Below are 19,504 nucleotides of genomic sequence, written 5' to 3'. Positions count from 1 at the left end.
CATAAAACAAGACTTTAAAAAATTGAAAAGATTTAAGTCATACAAAGTATGTTCTTGGATCACAGTGGAATTAAATTAGAAATCAAATTTCTGAAAAATATGCTAATATTTGGAAACTATATAGTACACTTCTAAATAACTTATGGGTTAAAGGGAAATAGGAAGTATTTTGAACTAAATGAAAATGGAAACACAACATATCAAAACGTATGTGCTACAGCTAATGTGGTACTTAAAGGGAAATTTATAACATTAAGTGCCTATATAAGAAAAGAAGAAAGGTCTCAGACTAGTGACCTCAGCTACCACCTTATGAAACTAGAAAAAGGAAAACAAACAAAATCCAAAGTAAGCATAAGAAAAGAATTAATAAAGTTTAGAGCATAAAATGATGAAAGAGAAAAAAACAAAACGACAGAGAAAAATAAATGAAACCAAACTGATAAACCCTTAGCCAGACTGATCAGGAAAAAAAAAGGCTGGGAGTGGAGAAGACACAAATTACACAAAATATCAGGAATAAGAGAGGGACAACACCAAAAATTCTTACAGACATTGAAAAGATTAGGGAATATTATGAAACTTATGCCAATAAATTTGATTACTTACATGAAATGGAAACATTTCTTAATAGACACAACCAACCAAAGTTTTCTCAAAAAGAAATACATAATATGAATAGCACTACATCTAAGGAAGAAATTGAATTTGTAGTTAAAAACCTTTCCACAAAGAAAATTACAGGTCCAGATGGCATCACTGGTGAATTCTACCAAACAATTTCTAGAAAATTAAAAAGGAGGAAATAACTCCCAACTTATTCTGTGGCTAGCATAACACTATTACCAAAATCAGACAAATTTCAAGAAAAGAACACTACAGACCAATACTCCTCATGAACATAGATATAAAAAAATCTAAACAAAATATTAGCAAATTGAATCCAACAATATTTAAAAGGATAATAAGTTAGAACCAAGTGGGCTTTATCCCAGGAATGCAAGATTGGTTTAACACTCAACAATCAAGTGATGTTTTGTTTTACCGTATTAACAAATTAAAAAAGAAAAACCCTGTTCACAGCAGCACTATTTACAATAGCCAAGACATAGAAGCAACCTCAATGTCCATTAACAGATGAATGGATAAAGAAGATGTGATATACATACATCACAGAATGGAATACCACTCAGCCTTAAAAAAAAGAATGAAATAATGCCACTTGCAGCAACATGAATGGACTGAGAGATGATCACACTAGTGAAGTACAGAGAAAGACAAATAAATGATATCACTTATACATGGAATATAAAAAAAAATGATACAAATGAGCTTATTTACAAAACAGAAACAGACTCACAGACGTAGAAAATAAACTTATGGTTACCAAAGGGGAAAGGTGGGGGAGGGATAAATTAGGAGTTTGGGATTAGCAGATACAAGCTACTATATATAAAATAGATAAACAACAAGGTCCTGCTGTACAGCACAGGGAACTATATTCAGTATCTTGTAATAAACTCTAAAGGAAAAGAATCTAAAAAGAATATATATATATATATATATATATATATATATACACACATATATATATCACTGCTGTACACCAGAAACTAACACAACATTGTAAATCAACTACAATTAAAAAAAACAAAAGTGAGAAAGCACTTAGAAAGTTAAAAAAAAATACTAGCAATGATCAACCAGAAACTGAAATTAGAAAACAAAGTCATTTACAATAGAATAAAGAAATATGAAATACTTAGGGATAAATCTTATGAAGGACTGTGCAAGACTGGTACATTGGTTGCCTGTATCCCTGAATGGGTGGGTAGGGGAGAATACAAGCCAGTACAAGGAAACTTTTGAGGGTAATGACTGAGGTAAGGGTTTCACAGGTACATCATATGTACATCCAAATCTATCAAATTGTACACTTTAATATCTGCAGCTTTTTATATGCCAATTATACCTCAATAAAGCTTTAAAAAATGAAACCATGTAAGAAACCATATAAAGCACTGGATGAAAACATGGATAAATTCTTTTATAACTTGGGTGTAGAAAAACTGTCCTATGACAGAAGACACAAATTCTTGAAACAATACCAAAAAGATGGATAAATTTTATTACACAAAAATCTTCCACATGGCGTGCGCACACACACACGCACACACCATAAAGTAAAAATAGAAATTACAACTTCAGGAAAATATCTGAAACTATATCACAGACAAAGGGTTATTAATATCTCCAGTATATAAAAGGCTCCTAAAAATGAAGAAAAAGACCAATCACTCCACAGAAAAATGGGTTAGAGATAAAAGATGATTAACTTTGCCTATAAAAGAAAAGCAAATTAAACTACACTGGTATACCATTTCTATCTATCAGATTGGCAAAAAAATCCAAATGTCTGACCACATACTGTGTTGGAGAGTCTCTGGGAAAACAGGCACACTTATACCTTACTGATGGAAATTCAACATGGCACAGCTCCTATGGAAGAAAATTTGATAATATCTAGCAAAATTACAAAACCATATACATTTTGGTCCAGTGACTTCAGTTCTAAGAATCTAGCTTAAAGTTACACTGGCAAAAATGTAAAAAGCCCAAGCCATTTTACTGCACTACTATCTGTAATACAAAGATTGAAAATAACTAAAATGTCTATCAAGAGGGAACTGGTTGAACATGATTTGTCTGTACAACACAACACAGATGTAAAAAGAAATAAAGATTATGTATACAGTTGTCCCTCAGAATCTGTGAGGGATTGGTTCTAGGACACCCCCCACCCCCATGGATACCAAAATCTGTGGATGCTCAAGTCCCTCAGACTATAAAATGGCTTAGTACAGCTGCATCCAAGGATGCAGCTTAGTTCTGCATCCAAGGATGCTGAACCTGTGGATATGGAGGACTCACTATATATTCTTACGGAGTGATTTGAAGGATACATTGTTATTTGAAAATTGCAAGGTGGAGAAAATGTATACTGTATGTTACTATTTATCTAATGGGGGATAGGAATATCTATGTAGTCACTTATATTTTTTAAAAAAGAAGGATAAGCCATTTAGATTATCTAGAAGGAGAAGGGGAGAAATAGGGTAGAGGAGATGAGGAGCTTCTCTGAATACTTCTGGTTTTGTAGATCTGACTTTGGAACCATATAACTATTTTCTACAAAAATTAAATTAAAAACAAAGGAATTCCTAACACTTGAAAACAAAATGAAGCAAATGAATCTAATTGTATAGAACTGATAGCATGACCACACAGAGAAGACAAATTCCAAGTTACTGTTAAGTAATCAGCACTGATTCATTTGTTATTTTAAAACTGTTTTGTGTGTAGTATGGAGTAAAGCAAATGAGTAATCATACTGTTGTTTAAAACAGAACCTTTGGCACCAGAGAAAGAAAATTCGTATGTAGGATAAATGAGGTTAAAGAGGTTAAAGAGGTTAAAATGAGGTTAAATGAGGTTAAAGAGGTTAAATGAGGTTAAAGAAAAATCCTGTAGTGCAATATCTTAACTGGATATATCAGTCTGACCTTATATCTTATCTGAATTGATATGACTTCATGGTGATCTGTACATTTCAAACACACACACACACCCACACCCACACACACAATGTATGTATTCCCTAGTTTGCCCAATAAAAAGACCTAGAAACGATTAACAACCCAATAATAATAAGCATCTCTAGTACCCAGATCATGGTCTCTTAACACCACTTTCCCCTAAAGGAACTAGAGAGAAATGGCTGATTCTAAGCATGGGATAAGCAATGTGAAAGGTGATCATAACACATCTTCACAGCAGAAAGCAACAGCGCTATCATCTATTACCAGGGTCACGTCAAAAGGATTTGACATGTCAAGTTGAAAGGGATTCCAACAGCCAAAAATAAGACATTTGTACAATAAGAATAATAACTGTCAATGGATCAAAAGATACCAAACAGGCTTACACTGTAAGTTTATAAAGATACAAAAACTCCTCCAAAACCCCTAACTGATCACATATATAAGACTGTAGAACACAGATTATTTGAAAAATGGGAAATAAAGGACAAGAAACATCCTGCCTTTCTATTGTGAACTAGAACTCAGAATAACTGAATAGTTGTTGAATAGCAGTTTTCTCTTTATAGAAGTTTTTCAGTTAATAAATGAAGAAGGAATGATAAAATTTCACTGTTTTATAATGGATCTAGGTAATGATCAAAGGGTGCTATCATTGCAAGAAGATAAATAAGGCTCTATACGACTTTTGATGGAGGCATACAACGTCTATGAAATATTATTTTGTTAATTGTGGTAAAATATATAACATAAAACTTACTATCTTAACAATTTTTAAGTGTACCATTCACTACTGTTAACTATACTCACATGGCTGTGCAACCCATCTCCAGAACTCTCCCATTTTGCAAAACTGAAACCCTATACCCATTAAACTAATTAAACAGCAACTCCTCATTTTTCCTTCTCCTAGTCTCTGTCAACTACCATTCTAGGAGTCTATTTGACTACTTTAGGCACCCCATGTAAGTGGAATCAGACAGTATTTGTCTTTTGTGACTGGCTTATTTTACTTATCATGATATCTTCATAGTTCATCAATGTTGCAGCACGTGTCACAATTTCCTTCTTTTTTAAGAAGGAATATTCCATCACATGTATTGGGTTGGCCAAAAAGTTAGTTCAGATTTTTCCATAAGATGTTTTGGAGGGAATTCCCTGGTGGCACAGTGGTTAAGCATCCGCCTGCCACTGCAGGGGACATGGGTTTGAGCCCTGGTCCGGGAAGATCCCACATGCCGCGGAGCAACTAAGCCCATGAGCCACAACTACCAAGCCTGCGCTCTACAGCCCACAAGCCACAACTACTGAGCCCACGTGCCACAACTCCTGAAGCCCACACGCCTAGAGCCCATGCTCTGCAACAAGAGAAGCCACCGCAATGAGAAGCCCACGCACTGCAACGAAGAGTAGCCCCCACTCACTGCAACTAGAGAAAGCCTGCGTGCAGCAACGAAGACCCAACACAGCCAAAAATAAATTAATAATAAATAAATAAATATATTAAAAAAAAGATGTTCTGGAAAAACCTGAATGAACTTTTTGGCCAACCCAACATATGACACATTTTGTTTATTCATCTGTCCATGGACACTTGGGTTACTTCCGCCTTTTGCCTATTGTGAATAGTGCTGCTATGGATATGGGTATAGAATTATTTGTTCAAGGCCCTGCTTTCAATTCTTTTGATCTGTAAAGTATTATTGAAGGAGAAAAAAAGAGGAAACCTGGGTCTGATGAAGCTTTGAGATCTGACTACCTATTTATATTTACAGAGAATACAGGAGACTGAAGAACATATCAAATAACACCACAGGAATACAATCAGCAAAACAGACCCTCTTTCTTCAATAGATAAACTGCAGTGGGGAAAAAATGGATGGAAAGGAAAGCAATATATTAAAAGTAAGAGAAACTTAAGAAACCTATCAATCAATTGTAATATATGAACCTTACTTAGATTCTGATTTAACAAATCAAGTGTAAAAAAAGAGAAATTTAAAAATCAGGGAAATTTGAATATTTTATATGAAGAAATGATCAATGATTTTTTAAGATGTGATGATATCTAAAAAGAATCTATATTCTTTAGAGATACATACTGACTTATTTAGGAGTGAAATGACCTATTTGGGAACTCTTTAAAAATAATCCGAGATGTGGGACTTCCCCGGTGGTGCAGTGGATAAGACTCTGCACTCCTAATGCAGGGGGCCCAGGTTCAATCCCTGGTCAGGGAACTAGATCTCACATGCATGCTGCAACTAAGAGTTCGCATGCCACAACTAAGGAGCCGGCAAGCCGCAACTGAGGAGTCCTGGAGCCACAACTAAGGAGCCCACCTGCTGCAACTAAGGAGTCCATGTGCTGCAACTAAGGAGCTGGCGAGCTGCAACTAAGACCTGGTGCAACCAAATAAATAAATAAATAAGAATGCCAACTCTCTAAAAAAAAACAATAATAATCTGAGAAGTGGGGATAGGGATTGTGAGGGAAGACTGGTAAGGCTACAGTGAAACACTGATGGCAAAGATTTGAAAATTGTTAAAACTAGTTTGCACAGGATTCTACTTTTGTATGGTTTGAAATTTTCCATAATAAAGCTTAAAAAAAAAAACAACTCTGACTCACTGATTTGCAACCTTTTCCATGAGAAAACTACCATTATTTCAGTTCTACACACTGTTCTTAGAATAAGGAATTTTTTTGTTTTAAAGGAAAGTCACAAACCAATGTAAGAAACAACATCCCTGATAAATAGTTGCAGTCAAAATGATTGTCATGGAAGGTTTTGTTTTGTTTTTTTTTACTTCCTAAGAGAAATATCACATTTTAGTTCCTAGTCCAAATATTCTATTCAATACTCAATGTAAAAATAATAAATGAGAACTAAAAAGGCAAACAATCACACCCAAACTATCATCTTGTTTTTGGGATGTTTTGAACCATTTACATATTGTCTAAAGACAAAATAATGAAGAAAAAAAAAAAACCTAACCTTTGATTTTACATAAATTGAATTATGCTATTTAGAAAAAAAAAACTGAACTTAGTACCTTTATTTAACCCTTACATTAGTACTGTTACTAAATATTAGAACTAAAAATTCAATTTAAAGATTTGAATAAAAAGCTTTCTGGAAATATACATTACTTCTTTTATGTGAATAACTCTTCCACCAAAATGTGAGAATTACATAACTAGCAAGTTTGTAGACGAGAAAGATAGTTAAACAGGGAGAAAGGTAGCCAAAAAACAATCTGGGGACTTCCCTGGCGGTCCAGGGACCATTGGTTAAGACTCCACCCTTCCACTGCAGGGGACACAGGTTGATTCCTGGTCGGGGAACTAAGATCCCACATGCTGCGCCGTACTGGGCGGCCAAAAAAAAAAAAAAAAATCTGAATTGTAATATCTACTATCCCTAGTTTCAGATATTGAGAATTTAATGAAATTTCATGGTCATACATGCAAAAACATAAAAATGTTTTAATTCCTTTTGATTCATATCTACTTCAAATATAAAACCCCAATTGAATTTCTGTCCCTAAACAAATGTAATATCTAAAAACATACACAAAATCATAGGAATAACAATGTTTAACCCTACCTGAAAAAGATCCAAAAGAGGCTTCCAAGAGAGCATTAAGACTGCTGCTCTGTTGATGGTTTTGGGAATTTCAGAATAAAACAGTGTATTTTCTCTGTTCTCACCAGACATAGCTATAAAAGGAAACAATCATTTTTTGTTATTTTAAAAAATAGCAATCTACCACAATTATAGCAGTAAGTATATAATGCCTCCTATATACTGCAAAATTTTGTACTCTATGGGACCTATAATGAATGTTAACAAGTAGGAGATGCACATGCCATATGCCACAGTAATTTTCTTCAGGCTCCCAGAAAAATCCTCAGGTTTCCTTTTGATATTCAAATTTTAGTCCCTCTCAAAATAAACATAAAAGTGTATAAGATGATGTAAGGATAAGTGTCACTTTTAGTTTTTTTTTTTTTTAATTGTTAGTGTCTTACAAGTTGGCAATAGACTCATTAGATTCCAAATGGGGGTACTTTGTGACAACTTCAGACTATCAAGCTTCTTCTTTTTATGAATCATTTAAAGTATTTACTTAGAAATATACATAGGTCTAACAATTTGAGTTTTTCTTCACTATAAATGTTCTACCACTATAATCACTAATAAGTTTCAAATGAAAGTACATTCATATTAAAACAACACAGAATCTGATATCTGATTTGTTAAAAGTCTCTTTATCCTTTATTCGAGAATTGTGAAAGAAAGAGGTCTACACTAAGTAGAAGATAGATCTATTCTGTGAAATCATACAATAACTGAATGGGAAGATCACAGCAGTGTAGAATAAACTACATACCAAAGAGAAGTAATAGAAATACAACATGGTTATGAAGAGGTGAAACAAAGAAAACTCAAAGTAAAACAAAGTCCTTCTACTCTAAAAGGTGCTAGAAAGGTATCACTTCCAAAAAAGCTAGGGGAGAGTGAAGGAAAGAGAAAATAAATCACACAGGAAGAACAAAAACTCTCTCTAGTGGAACAAATCCTCAGCCTTGTGTTTCTGATAATGGCAGAGAAAGCAGTCTGTGGAAGGGCATGGTAACTTCCATGCTAACCCTTGCAAAGGTGGGGGATGACTCTCCAAATACCCACAGATTCCTTTATCCTTTTATTATCCTAAACTTTTCTTAAACCTTTCTTAGTTTGTTGCCTTTTGGAGTAAAAAGTCAGGTATCAGCTGATATTTACTTCAGCACTTAGTTTTGCCTTAGATCTATTTTGTACATTCCAGAGTTACTTTGTTACATAATTCTTAAGACTGTAGTCACTTATCCATACCATTCATAATCTTACAAAATATGATCATATCCTCCTTAAGCCTTTTCCTTCTAAGAGCTTTCAACCTGCAAATATGAAAAAGCTGGTTCTCATCTACCCTCAAATGAGAGCCATCCACAATCACTTCAAATGCTCCTCTTAAAACTGCTCCTTGTTCCATAATGCCTTCCTTGGCTTCAACCTTGACCAATAAAAATTTCCAACGCATTCTATGTACACACACACACACCAGTTCTGGTTAAACACAAAATGACCTTTTCCCATTGTTTCTTTCCTGTTGACACACTGCTATTTATTGGTGTCCGAAGTATATTAAAATTTCTGAAACAACAGATTTACATGGAAAAATATTAATATGCAGATGGATATAAAAGACTTGAGCAAATGAAATGGCATACAACTTTCTTGAAAAGCTCAATATTTTATAAAGATTGTCAATTTTCCTAACTTCATCTATAAATATAATGTAATCCTAAAACAGTATAAATAGGATTGGGAGAAAGGAGCTCTAATCTAATTTTAAGTTCTCACAGAAAAACAAGCAAACAAAAATAATCAAGAAAAGTATGAAAAAGAGTGATGAAGGGTGACTAGTACTATAAAATAGTAAAACATCTAAAGTTATGATAAAAATAATAATAGTAACAGCAGCATAACATTGGCACTTGATTTGACAGACAGATCAATGGAACAAAACGAAGTCCAAAGTAAATAAAGATTTCAAAAAATATAATTTGGAGCTGAGAAAGCCTTTCTAGATGTGATGCAAAACTACATAAAAAGTAAAAATTTAACTACCAAAAAAAAAAAATCACAGATTTCTACAGAAGGGCAAAAGGCACTAAAGGCAAAAGACATTAAATCTCAGGGAAAAATACTACAATGGGTTAATTCCCTTCTTGTACAAAAAAGTGCTTTATGTCAATAAGAAAAGCACCCACAACCCAATAAAAAATAGACAATGATTACAAACAGATCAGTCACAGAAAAAGAAATACAAACGCCTTGTAAATATGGGAAAGGATGCTCAACCTCACTCATAAGAAAATTAAAACTACAATGAAATATGGGGATATAATGTACAGCAATACTATATTGCATATTTGAAAGTTGCTAAGAGAATAAATCTTAAACGTTCTCATCACAAGAAAATTTTTTATTAACTATAACTATGTATGGTGACAGATGTTAACTAGACTTACTGTAGTGATCATTTCACTATGTATATAAATATCGGATCATTATGTTGTACACATGAAACTAATATAATGTTATATGTCAATTAAAAACAATAATAATTTAAAAAAATTACAGTGAGGAACTGCTGTTCACCAATCAGACTGGGAAAGATAAAAAGAAGTTTTATTACTCACTATTGGTACAGGTGTAGAGAAATACTCTGAGACAATGCTGGCAGGGATGTAAACTCTATAACCTCAATGGAGGGGCAATTTGGCAATATCAATACAAATTCAGAATCTGTACACCTTTTGTCCCAATAATTCCACTCTTTGGAATTAGTCCTATTAAGTAAATTCACATATGTACAAAAATGATCTAATACAGTGATATCTGCTCCCTCATTTTTTGTTAATACCAAAATAGAAAAACCTAAATGCCCATTATTAGAGGCCTGGTTAAGTAAAAGATGGCACAATTATATAATGGAATACTCTGGAGTTGCTTAAAAAAAAAATGAATCTACAATTACTAATGTGGACTCATGCAGAGAATATCTCTTTAAAAAAAAAAATTGTCAAACAGCTTTGGAGGAGGGGAGAAAACCTATTTTTAAAAACTTAATAAACAAAGGCACATTAGCAGGTCGGCCCTCAAACACATCTCTGGCTATTCAGCCCTTCCTTTCCCACCCAACCCCTAGCTGTGGGACTCAACTCAGGCCTCAGTTCCTCCAGTGTTCCCATCTCTCACATCCTTTCTTCCTTATTCTAACAACCATTCATTGCCTTCAGGCTCTGGGTTAGGAAAATAAAATAGCGTGACTACAGGAAGGAAACTCCAAAATTTATGGGCTTGTGATTCCATTTCAACTATTGTACTGGGAGTGAAATCCCTTTCTTTAAGCAGTTTTAATGGTTAATTCATAAACATTTTTGTGAGACATTTGTTTATAGTTAAGAATTATGGATGGTATGGCTATAATTTTTAACTATTATGCTAAATATAAGGGTTCCTCCCCTAATTGTGCCCAAACTCTCTTCCAACCAAGCTGCCTGATTTAGCAAGTATGGATGGGCTTTTCTTATATTGCTTCTCCAATCTGAGGAAAGTCTGACTTTCTGCCTCCGAAAAAAACCATAGCATTAAGTTTCTTGAGAAAGATATATATATATATTTCCTACTTAGATGACTTACCTAAATATTTTAGCATCATCTCTCAATAAATGTGTTCAATGAGCGACAATTAATGAATAGGCCTTTGGGACTTAAGCTAATACAAATAATAATTACCAGCTGGTGAATGCTAGGCAGCATACTATAATTTACAACTATTATTTCCAATCCTAAAAAATAATACTGTAAAAAAAAAATAATAATACTGTAATGAAGACAGCTGCTTGGGGGATGGGAATGGGGTCTACAAATTTTTTTTCTTTCCCTTTTTAGTTTCCTTCCTCAAACTAGCCATAGTACAATAAAACTTGGTTTGGCTGTACAAGAACAGTATTGTGTTTCTTAATATTGGTTTAAGTTGGAAATGTTTTCATGTAAAATGTTTAATACTTAAGACAATCCCATGAGATAGACATTAACCCTCATTTGATAGATGAGGAAATTGAGACCCACAGGGTAAACGAGTCAGCAAAGAGCGGATACCAGAGCTTAGGCTTCTGATTCCAAGACTAGCTCTTTATCCACTGCCCTGTGTCTATATATGTGCTAGGTTAGTCAATACTAAGCTGTGCCTAAGCATGATAGTTGCTCAGAATTTACTACCTATTCCTTTTACTACAACATCTTAGTAAAGCATTTAAGGTGCATAAACAAAAAAACAAAAATGTCCATCAGTGGTATTGTGCATTTAATGAAGACAGACCTTAAACCTGGAGTGAATGGGCTCAGGAAGAAGAGACCAAAACCAGCCTTGGTTTAAAAAAACGAAAGCAGTAGCTGTTGAGAGTGGGAACTACTGTTTTTATTATTTGTGTTCCTAATCTGACCATTCCTAAGGAAAGGCATTTTGAACTAGCTTTAGGAAGAAGTAATATCTAGCATCTTTACTTTGAAAGTAAGATCATGATCAATTCATGATCTGTTATGTGCAAATAAAAATCAAGTTAATGGGACAAAACAAAATGAAAACAGCACCAAAACTGAAGTTCTTTTAATTATTTTTTTTTTCCTTTGGTGGAACCATCACTGATTCATTCACTTATTTATTCACCAAAATTTGAGTACCAATTGCATCTAGCCTGTTTGAATTAAGAAAGCATTTCCTTTCAGAAACTATGACTTCATACTCACCAAGGTAATAGATCCTGTCCGAATGAGGCCCATCTGGATCATTCCTCTTCACAAACATAAAATCATGTGGTGCCTTAGCCATCATGTAGCCATGATATTTTCTGGTATCAGCAAGCAGCTTTTTAAGCTGACTCCAGGAGTATCGTTCAACATAAAACGGCTCCAATTTAGGCCGATCCTGTGATTCAATATTCTCCTCACACTCTGCAGTTTCAAAGATCTCAACACCAAGCTGTTCTGTTTCCATCGCTGCTGCCATGTTGCATTTTCCTAGAAAAATAAGGCACATGAAGTTCACAGGTCTGCCTTCTCTTATATTAATCAGAATGACAGTCTGATAGGGCCCCCCAACACCCCCAAAAAGGGGGAAAAATGCTTTTCAGTACAGTTGCAATTAAACTTCGTAAGAAAAGCAATAGCTCCCCCTTTTCTTTAAAAATGAGATTAAAAAAAATTGAGGTCATGTCTATTTCACAGTTGACTATAAATCTCTTGGGGAACTTTTATAAAAGGCTCTCCTTAAGTATCTCTTGCCAAAATTCCTTTTTCTTTCCCACATTGGAAGGAAACGGGCCATATGCCAGTTGGCTGCTATGTTCCTTCAAAGAGCATGTCAATAGTGAAGCTAAATGTGCCAAGGGAGTTAAGTGTTTTTGCACTTAAAAAAAGTAACTCATTTGATAAATGTGGACTTCTTCAGAGAACAGAAATAATCACGACCAATTAGAACAGTTATAAAATTGTGGCAAACAATGTACTTCTAATAACCTTTCTAGGGAGCTTACCCAAGATAATATAAATACTGTATCCTTTTAAATGAGACTCCAAACAACAAAAGACCTAACTGGCTGGTACATTTTTTCTTTGTCTTTTGCTCTTGCCTAGACATCACTATCTGATGATCCCCTATGTAACTCTATACTATAAGGAATTTATGTGACTATTACTACAGATTATAAAACTTCTATGATTAAATGAGAAAAAAGTGGCTTTAGTTGTAGTTTATGCACAAAACATTTAATGTTTGTAATATCAATATTTTGATAAAAGTTCAAACCCAATTTACCACTTCAACCCAAAAACAGTATTAAGATTTTATCTACTAATGATGTTTCCTTCATTTTACAAATCCAGAAGAGGATAATTTTTTCCTTTATCTATTTCAATATTTAAATGTAACAGGTGCAAAGTATCAGAGAAAATAACAAGAAGTGTTATTATAAGCCACTGTATGATATTCTGACATGCATTATTCATAACGCTACCAAAAAGGAGCAACATAAACAAAAATTCTGGGGCAACCTGCTCTTTTTGAACTAATAAATGTCCGAAACATGTGGACTTAGGAGATAAACTAGATTGCATTTGTGTAACCAATTCACGTAATTATTAACTACTTCTACAACAAAAATCAATACATGGCTGTATATTTAACATGATGTCTTTTTTAAACCTTAATTTCACAGGTTAACAGGAGTTCGTGGTAAAAACTACCAACCACAGAGAAAAAGTCATTAGCAGGTATGGGTTGTGAATTAGTCCATCAGGTGTGCTGTACGGCATTCGAAAGGAACAGAACTGTGAGGCCACGGCCACGATATTGTGTTTTTTTTCAGGCTACAGTGAAATACACTACCGTTTTCAATATAACAGTAGCAAGAGCAGCCAGAAAATCTACTGGAGAGTTCTATAGTATACAACTTGTAATATTATTACAACTGGGCATTTACCTCCAATGATTAAAATTCAAACAGCTCAACAGAGGAAAAGTCATTTAGCTCACATGGTATTCAGCATATTGATATTAAGTAGCAGTACATGACAGTAATGGTTGTTTGCCATTCTAAAAGCTGGTGGGGGTCTGTTTTCTATCAAATGTGTCAATGGATCTAGTTTGATTCCTAACAGAGTAAGGGACAGGTGAGACAAGGAGATATACAAACTGGGCTCATTCTTCTCAACTCCCCTTGCGTTAAACTTGAAACTTCATCTCCAAACCACTACTTGAAACAATAGAGCTTGGGGATGGAACAGGGAAGCTCAGACAGACTTCCCAAGCTTACTGCCCAGCTTCTTGAGTCATTATTTTGACAAGTCTCTTACATAAAAGTTGCCATTACCTTGCACTTAAGCAAAACCATCTGGTATTCCTAAACCGTACTAGGTCCCTGGACTCACTATTTCTGACTCTCTCTACACACACACACACACACACACACACACACACACACACACACACCCCTACCTTACAGTTCAAATGACACTATTCTGTATTTTATGGTCAATGTATATCCTGCATTTCCTAGGCTAGACCTGATATTACATAATTTTAGTAATTTACACAAACGTGTAACTAACTGATTTAATTTCCAGATTTCCGTAACACCTCACATACAAATACATTCTCAAAATATGTGACCCGAGTTTTCTAATTGCAAAAATTAGAAAATAGGTCAGTACATGTTCTTAGCACAGTGCATTTATTTCACTGCCCCACCTACCTCTTCACTTAAGGCCCTTCCCTGGTGCCTACCTGATTGTATTTTCATCTGTTCAGATCTCTTCCACATTCAAAGAGATCTTTTTGAAGTGACTCAACTTCAAGCATAGATCCCTCTGCTCATCCTGCTCTCTTCTCACAGGAGTCTTTCCTTTTCTCACCATCCAGTCCTGCTCACCAGGATAATGAAATAAGATATAAAGCTGTTGATCATTATTAAAATGGATCATATGTGCCCAAAAAGATTAAGCCTAAAGTCTCAAATAGTACTTGAAACTGATGCATATTCTTTTTGATATAACATACAATGCCTGAATTACTTTGTATCTGCACTTTAATTATGAAAATTATAAACTGATTTTATTTCAGAAATGTATAGCCCAATTTACTCCAAAGAATATCCAAACGGTAGTGTAAATCCTGACATCCGGATACACATTAAAAGGTAAATTATGGAAGAACATTTAAAAGTATAAAAGGCATACAGATGTGAGGTTACTCAGTGGCTGCTGCAAATCTTCAAAAATGACAGATGATTAATAATAAAATTTATTTCTATGTGCCTGGTCCTGTTCTTCTGCCTTTTACATAATAACCAATTTGTATTATTTTACAGAATACATGTTCAGCTGACTGGAGACAGAATAGACTCAACAGAATAACCAGTAAGAACTACAGGGTCATTTTTGCGGAGAGAACTAACTTCCAGTTAACATCAAGATTTTCACAAGATAAAGAATGTACTACCCATTTTCAGTGCATTCCATTTTTGCTTATTTCCTTTCCACATATACTCTGAAAATAACTGAACTAGGTAACTTCTCTAGAAACGGAAGTGTTAAGTTTGTTGAAATTCTGGCTTAGTAAAAGAAGAAAAGCAGGGTCTGTGATTATACCTGTCACTTTGTTATCGGTTTTAATTCTGGGCTCTCAGAGCCCAGATAGGTGATGGAGAGAGATGTGGCTCAGTGGCAAATGGAGGGAAAAAAGTTGTGCTAACACAGCAACAACGGACTACGATGTCAAGACACCTCCCCATTCACTAAGCCCCTCATTCAGAGAAGAGCATGTAAGGTTAGAAAATAGCCTCAGGACTTTTGAATTTGGACCCACTCAAATGTCATTCCTTAATTTTTAATCCAGGCGCCAGTCTGTCCACTTAAACACCCCAAGCCTCGTTGAAACCTAGCTATTTCACTCGTCAGCTAGTTGAGAGGTTCATTATCACAAAGTGGGCAACAATCTTGAAAGCTAGAATGCGGAAGAAGAGGAGAGGTGTACCAGCGAATATTAAGAAGGGGGACTGGGGGGATGCCAAGGCTTAGAAGAAAAGTGTGTGAGGGGAGAGGTTTGGGGAAAAAAAAAAAAAAAGGAAAGAAAAGCACCTATCCTGTGCCAGGTAGGTGAAATAGAATGAGAAGAGGCCAGTAAACAAGGAGGGAATCGACCTAAAGTGGGGCAGTAGAAAACACGAGCTGGGAAACCAGAAAATCTCAGTCCGAATCCGATCTGCCACAGTCGGACTTTAAACAAATCCCTTCGCCTCTGTGGGCTTCCGTTTCTCATCTGTAAGCCCGGACAATACCCGGCTCCCAACCCCAGCAAGGCTCAATTAAGATAACGGACGTGGAAGTCCAGAGGCCAGCACCCAGCGCTCAGGGGGCGCCCAGTGAACGTTGGCTGACTCGGAATCTGAGAGCCTGGGCTTCCTCTTCCGGCAAGTGGGGTCCCGCCACCGGCTGTGGCCCGCGCAGGGCGGCGCGCCGGGTAAACCGCAGAGCGGGCTAACCGGGAGAATGCGCCGGGCGGTTCCTCCGTGAGGCGGAGAGGCCCGAGTGGGCTGAGGCGCAGGCCTCGCGGGCGAAGGGGAAGGAGAGGGGGCGGATACTGCACCTTCCCCCCCCGGCCCCGCCCGGACCGTCCTGACGCGCGCTAAGGACCGGGCCTGCGCCGCTTCATGCCGCGCGGCCTCCACTCCCGACCAGGGGGCAGCGGCCTCCTTGGCTACGGCGCCGGCGGTAACCGAAGCGGTGAACGCGGCACTTAAAGACGGCGGCGGCGGCTCCAGCACTTCCGGTTTCTTGCGCGCTGCCCTTCAACGGGGGAAGGCGCAACGGGCCCAAGAAGAGCGCAGCTCTCTGCTCAGCGGGGTTCCCTTACGACAGTGCCGTCTAGTGGCCGGAGGAGCGAACGAGGCGCGGGAAGGAAACTGGGCGGGGGTGGGGGACAGAGAAGAAATCCAGAAAGGGGCAGTAACTTGCTGGAAATCACAGGACGAACTGTGGCATGTCCGTAGTCATCTATTTTTTTCCTTCGACAAATATATATTGAGTGCCTCCTATGTGCCAGGGAGAGCTGTAGACACTGAGATTAGAACACGGAGCAAGCCAGGGAAAAATCCCTGCCCCTTCATGGAGATGACATGGAGAGGGAAGGACCAGGACCTTGGGGATTTTCTGGGTGTCTCATTGTTATGGTGGAAAGAAACCTGAACTTGGAGTCAGAAAGCTTGGCTCTAGTACTAATTAATGACCTTCAGCAGGTCAGTCTCTTTGAGCCATGGTTTCTTTATCTGTGAAAGAGATGTAATAACGTCACTTAATTGCACTTAAGGAAAACCACGTGTGTCATACAAACACCTAAAGATGAAGGAACTGGGGCCCAGGGTAGGGAAGTGAGTGGTTTGCTATTATCAGGACCAGAGGCAGGTCTCTTGACCCGCAATGTATTTCCTATTCTACACCATACATTGGCTGAGAGAAAGAGAAAAGGGGAGCCTTGGGAGATGACTGGGAAAGTGGAAGGTGTAGAACAAAACAGTGGACAAGCTGGGCCTTCCCTATTTTATATTATTACAAGGACCCATTTATCAGAGGTGTGTGTAATTAGGCTTTATTGTAATAAAAGATCAATCTGGGTGCCATGTTCTACTCCTCAGTATGCAATTATTCACTCTGAGGTTAAATGAGTCTTTGCTCAGGCTTTGTTTTTTGAGTTGAGTTCCTCTAAAAGTACAGTCATGTTTTCACTGGGATTCCTCTATGACTTTTGTGCAAAAATACCAAACAAACCCCCAAACAAAAAATAACACCCGAAAGTAGGTTTTAAGGCTTTGAATGCAGATGCACATGCTAACAAAATACAATGAAACATCTTGCACTTCATTTCATTCATCCAAATGTTTACTGAATCTCTGCCACATGCCTGTCACTGTTCCAAGCACTGGTGCTACAACAGTGAATAAAGTAGGCAAAATCCCTGACTTTGTGCAGTTTATATTTGAATAAGAGGAAAAAGACCTCCCCAAAAGCAAAGAAAAAATATAATTTTATGGATTTCAAAAAACAAGCTCCAATAGATAATTGACAAGGACCTACTGTATAGTACAGGGAACTCTGCTCAATATTCTGTAATAACCTAAATGGGAAAAGAATTTGAAAAAGAATCAAAACATGTATATGTATAACTGAATCACTTTGCTGTACACCTGAAATGAACACAACATTGTTAATCAACTATACTGCAATAAAAAATAAAAATTAAAAAAAAGAGAGAGGTTAACAGCAAACCTCAGGGGAAAACAAAACACCAAAAAAAAAGAAAAAAACAAGCTCCAGAGAGGTAAAGGATGTGCTGAAATCATATGTCTAATGACAGACTGAACTAGATTTGAATTCAGATTTCTTTGTTTTCAGTGTTATTTTCTCTTTCTATGGCAGGGTTAAAAAGCCTCTAACCCTGAGAAATCTGTGGGGGGAACATCTCCATCACGCACCTTGGCCACCTTGCATGTATCCACATAGGCAAAGGCTGGAACCAACGGTTATCTGAGTTGTAGCAGAAGGCTTTGTGATCTTTCCAGAACTGGAAAGGAACAGTCTTATGAAGACCTTGAGGCAATCTCCCCTGGGGTTCTCCCCTGTGACAGCCAGGAGTGTTCTCTCAGAACCCTCCTAGGTTCTGATGAGGTGTGGGCTTTCTACCCCACCCCCGTCAGAATAGAGCTGAGAATATAAAAACCTAGAACTGGCTCCTCAGAAGCCAGTTATCCCAGAACGTACATTGCAGTCACCTGGCCCCTTCTTTTGCTTCAGTAGTGTCCTTTTTCATACATGAGACAAGGACCACTGGCACCTTGATGCATTCTTCCCTTTGTTATACATGTAAGTAATAAACTGTCTGAGGCTCAACTGGCTCCTTGGTTTTTTGTTTTTTGTTTTTCGTGGCATGTGGGATCTTAATTCCCCAACCAGGGATTGAACCCTCACCTCTGCATTGGAAGGGCGGAATCTTAACCACTGGACCACCATGGAAGTCCCTAAACTGGCTCCTTGTATCTTTACTGGCTGAATCAGTCAGGCCTGGGCCTTGCCAAACACAAGCAAACTGTGTGCTTGACAAAGGCTACTTAGCTATATTATGCTGCCCTACACTCTAGTGACTCCTCAGGAAAAGACAAGTTATCTAGCACACGTGGTCTGAATAAATAGCATGGTGGGGTTGATACAAATCCGTCCCTGCTGTAGACTGAAAAAAATCGCAAAGCATCATGAAACAATCATATTTTGACATAAAGGACAGCAGGCAGGTAAGTGTGAGTGAAAGCTAGGGTGGACAAGTGAGAACTCTTCCCAGGGTACCCTGGGCTGCATCTTGAAATCAGTGCCTATTTGAGGTAATCAGGTCCTCATCCAGTTCTGACCTCATGTTTTAGAGAACCTGACATCTTTTCACATGGGGCCTCATCAGAGACCAACCTGTCTCCCAGTCCTTCTGCATCTACCATTCCACGATCTTCAGGCAGTGGTAATTTTGCTCAGGTACTCATGGATCAGAGCACGGATTCCTGGAGTCAGGCAGACCTGGGTTCACATCCTGGCTCCTCTCCTTACTAACAGATTAATATTGGGCCTCTCTAAGTTTTATTTCTCTCATCTGTAAAATGACTTTTTCTTCCCTCCTATGCTTGGATAATTTTTATTTAGTCTGCATATTATTCCAAATATTTTCTGTCTTGAATGTGCAACTGAGCTTAAAAGA

The 19,504-nt window shown here is 37.0% G+C and overlaps 1 protein-coding gene across 4 annotated transcripts in view; it reads right to left on the bottom strand.

Moving 5' to 3' along the window:
- DPP8 (dipeptidyl peptidase 8) overlaps positions 1–16,801 on the bottom strand; it is a 58,210-nt gene extending 41,409 nt beyond the window's left edge. For 3 of the 4 annotated variants that reach the window (XM_079912013.1, XM_079912015.1, XM_079912016.1), the window contains exons 1-3: positions 14,498–16,801; positions 11,965–12,234; positions 7,210–7,322 (exon numbers count right to left, since the gene is read on the bottom strand). In XM_079912013.1, the coding sequence (XP_079768139.1) occupies positions 7,210–7,322; positions 11,965–12,234; positions 14,498–14,534 (420 nt within the window). In that variant the 5' untranslated portion in view covers positions 14,535–16,801. The remainder of the gene's footprint in view (positions 1–7,209; positions 7,323–11,964; positions 12,235–14,497) is intronic. The other variant, XM_079912014.1, reaches the window with a different exon arrangement.
- Between the last annotated feature and the right edge of the window lie 2,703 nt (positions 16,802–19,504).

The sequence above is a fragment of the Stenella coeruleoalba genome (assembly GCF_951394435.1).
Source record: "Stenella coeruleoalba genome assembly, chromosome: 2".
NCBI lineage: Eukaryota > Metazoa > Chordata > Mammalia > Artiodactyla > Delphinidae > Stenella > Stenella coeruleoalba.
The sequence above is the reverse complement of the archived record's forward strand: the minus strand, read 5'-3'. Positions and strand labels throughout refer to the sequence as shown.